Below are 3347 nucleotides of genomic sequence, written 5' to 3'. Positions count from 1 at the left end.
TATATATATATATAAATTTTAGATTTTTATTTTATTTTTTTTGCAGGAGGAATGTTGACGACTTCACTGGACCCAGAGAGCGCAGTGACCTGGGTTTCATCACATTTGACCTCTCAGCTGATATCCTTTACAAATATCTCTAAATGGGCTTTATACTCCATTTACGCCAGAGCTATTTTTTTACGCATCTATCCTGTGCACTTCCAAGGTGTGCCAATTCTCCCCGTCCAGTCTTCTGACACACCCACCATGCGCATAAAGCTTATGACGCGCACAATGACCAAAGAAGCGTGACTCCTTGAATTCTGAGAGTGGCCCTAATTCCCAGAGCGTGATGTTTTCATGAGGCATGAATTCCATAGTGATCCATTTGGAAAAGATGCAAACTTTAAATGTAAAATTATTGGGCCCAGAAGTTACACTAATTGTCGCCAGACGTGTGCGCCGCTCATCTAAAAGGCGACTTTTGAAAGAAACAGTGTTTTTGCAATCAGTATTTACGAAAAAGAATAAAAGTAATTTAAGAAGAATAGGTTGCTCATGATCTAATGCATGTTTGGAGCGGATGAATCAATGGAGGAATGCACCATCGCATCGCGCCACACACACTTGGGCAAGTCGCAATTGACTGGCATACATTAAATTTAAAGAAAAAATGATCAGGTTTTTTTTTTTGTTTTTTTTTTGGTAATTATTGTAGTACTTGGGTGACAAAAAAACCCAACCAAACAAAAATTTCTAAGAAGCGCAAATACAAGCACAAATTGGTTCCTTCTCATAATCACCACTAGATGGTATAGGAACACTAACAGGGAAACAACTCAATGAGGAATATAAAGAGACTGTAACACCATATATGAGGCACATTGAATTATAAGGCGCACTGTCGGCTCTTGAGAAAATGTAATGCTTTTAGATGCACCTTATAGTGCGGAAAATACAGTTCTTTATTGGATAATTGTGAATGTAGCTAAGCTAAAATGTTATTCTTGATGTTAGTTAATTTGTCTTGGTTACATAAAATCTAAACATGTATGTAGTTCATTGTAAGTGAATTATTAAAATACAGAATGTGAAATGCTAAATTACAGTTTCGTGTCGGTTTACCAAATAATTTTGTAATCATTTAAATTGTATTGCCTGTGATGGTTATAATGTACAAGATAAATACCGAAAGTAAAAGACTGCAGCCAGATTCTTCTGAAGGTTTGCGTTTGTGTGCACAAGTAGCGAAGGTTGTTTTTCAACAGGGTTCATTCAAGATTGCAACAACATTGAAACATTCACAGTTTTAATGGCCATAAACCTTGGCAGAAAGATTTTGCTACGTGCGCACGCACTAGCAAAACTTTGGCACTCATGAGATACGAAGGCCTTGCATTGATGCTACAATCAAACCTTGTTACAACATACCTAGCGGGACAAAACTAATCTGTACATTATAACGGTAGTTCGTGGTAACCGTATCAAATAAAATGGCAGTTATAATGACGTTTACGTATATATATATATATATATGGTGGTGGAGAATGACCGAGCGAAGATCCTGTGGGACTTCCAGATCCAGACTGACAAGATGGTAATGGCGAACCAACCGGATATCGTGATCATAGATAAAGGGTAGAGGAAAGCCGTTGTAGTGGATGTAGCGGTCCCAAGTGATGGAAACATCAGAAAGAAGGAACAGAGAGAGCCTGGAAGGTAAAGGTGACAGTCGTGCCTGTGGTGGTCGGAGAACTCGGGGCAGTGACCCCCAAACTAGATGAGTGGTTGCAACAGATCCCGGGAACAACATCGGACATCTCAGTCCAGAAAAGCGCAGTGCTGGGAACAGCAAGGATACTGCGCAGAACCCTCAAGCTTCCTGGCCTCTGGTAGAGGACCCGAGCTGAATGGGGGACGGACACCACCCGAGGGGTGAGATGAGGCTTTTTTTTTTTTAAATATGTCGTTGCCAGCAAAAGTCAGCAAATGGAAAATTAATTACATGAAATCGGGACTGGGTTTGTGGGTAAATATATCTTCCAGGAAAAAAGCATATGACAGGTCTACCAATAGATAATTTAAATACAGTACACGAACAAAAATAAATGTATCGCTGATGAAACCGGTCAGATTCTCTACCAGCAGGCTTAGCAAGTTTACTGGCGGAAACATGTTACTATATATGTACATTTCTGAACGCAACTTTTGACCTATATCAGTTACTACAGTGCATAATGTTGGTTTTGCAGTGTAATGTTGATTTCACGTCAAATGTATTTTTCACATTATCTTGGACCGTGAATGATAAGGCATAGCCCATGTGTTGTCCATGTGTAGTTCAAAGTGACAGAAGTGATCTTAACCCTGCAGGTGTGTAGAATGAATTGTTGTTGTTTTTCCTTAACTTTTGTACATTTGCAGCCAATATTTGACTGGAATGTAAAACAGCTCTTTCTCTATTTGTCTGCCGAGTACACAACAAAAAGCAATGTAAGTTATTGGAAACAAAAGCACATGCCATCTTACCAGTACACCTCTGTGTCCTATTTTTTTTTTCTAAGTCAAATTTTAACACAGTCCAATGCAGATATTGCAAAAATGCCTATTTCAAAGACAAAAAGATGAGTTGAGCAATTACAGTATGTTATTAGCATATTGATATAAACCTGTCCAACTTCCCGTTAACACTTTTTTCTAATCAGCCAATCACATGGCGGCAACTCAGTGCATTTAGGCATGTAGACATGGTCAAGACAATCTCCTTGCAGTTCAAACCAAGCATCAGTATGGGGAAGAAAGGTGATTTGAGTGGCTTTGAACATGGCATGGTTGTTGGTGCCAGAAGGGCTGGTCTGAGTATTTCAGAAACTGCTGATCTACTGGGATTTTCACACACAACCATCTCTAGGGTTTACAGAGAATGGTCCGAAAAAGTAAAAATATCCAGTGAGCGGCAGTTCTGTGGGCGTAAATGCCTTGCTGATGCCAGAGGTCAGAGGAGAATGGTCAGACTGGTTCGAGCTGATAGAAAGGCAACAGTGACTCAAATAACCACCCGTTAAAACCAAGGTAGGCAGAAGAGCATCTCTGAACGTACAGTACGTCGAACTTTGAGGCAGATGGGCTACAGCAGCAGAAGACCACGCCGGGTGCCACTCCTTTCAGCTAAGAACAGGAAACCGAGGCTACAATTTGCACAAGCTCATGGAAATTCGACAATAGAAGATTGGAAAACCTTGCCTGGTCTGATGAGTCTCGATTTCTGCTGCGACATTCGGATGGTGGGGTCAGAATTTGGCGTCAACAACATGAAAGCATGGATCCATCCTGCCTTGTATCAACGGTTCAGGCTGGTGGTGGTG

General features: G+C 40.6%; 1 protein-coding gene across 1 annotated transcript in view; it reads left to right on the top strand.

The window, feature by feature from the left end:
• spcs3 (signal peptidase complex subunit 3) overlaps positions 1 to 3347 on the top strand; it is a 13721-nt gene that overhangs the window by 3890 nt on the left and 6484 nt on the right. Inside the window, exons 2-3 of the mRNA XM_019879834.1 lie at positions 47 to 120; positions 2399 to 2475. Of these exons, the coding sequence (XP_019735393.1) occupies positions 47 to 120; positions 2399 to 2475 (151 nt within the window). The remainder of the gene's footprint in view (positions 1 to 46; positions 121 to 2398; positions 2476 to 3347) is intronic.

Source organism: Hippocampus comes, unplaced genomic scaffold (genome assembly GCF_001891065.2).
Source record: "Hippocampus comes isolate QL1 unplaced genomic scaffold, H_comes_QL1_v1.1 scaffold158, whole genome shotgun sequence".
NCBI lineage: Eukaryota > Metazoa > Chordata > Actinopteri > Syngnathiformes > Syngnathidae > Hippocampus > Hippocampus comes.
This window is presented reverse-complemented; position numbering and strand designations above follow the sequence as displayed.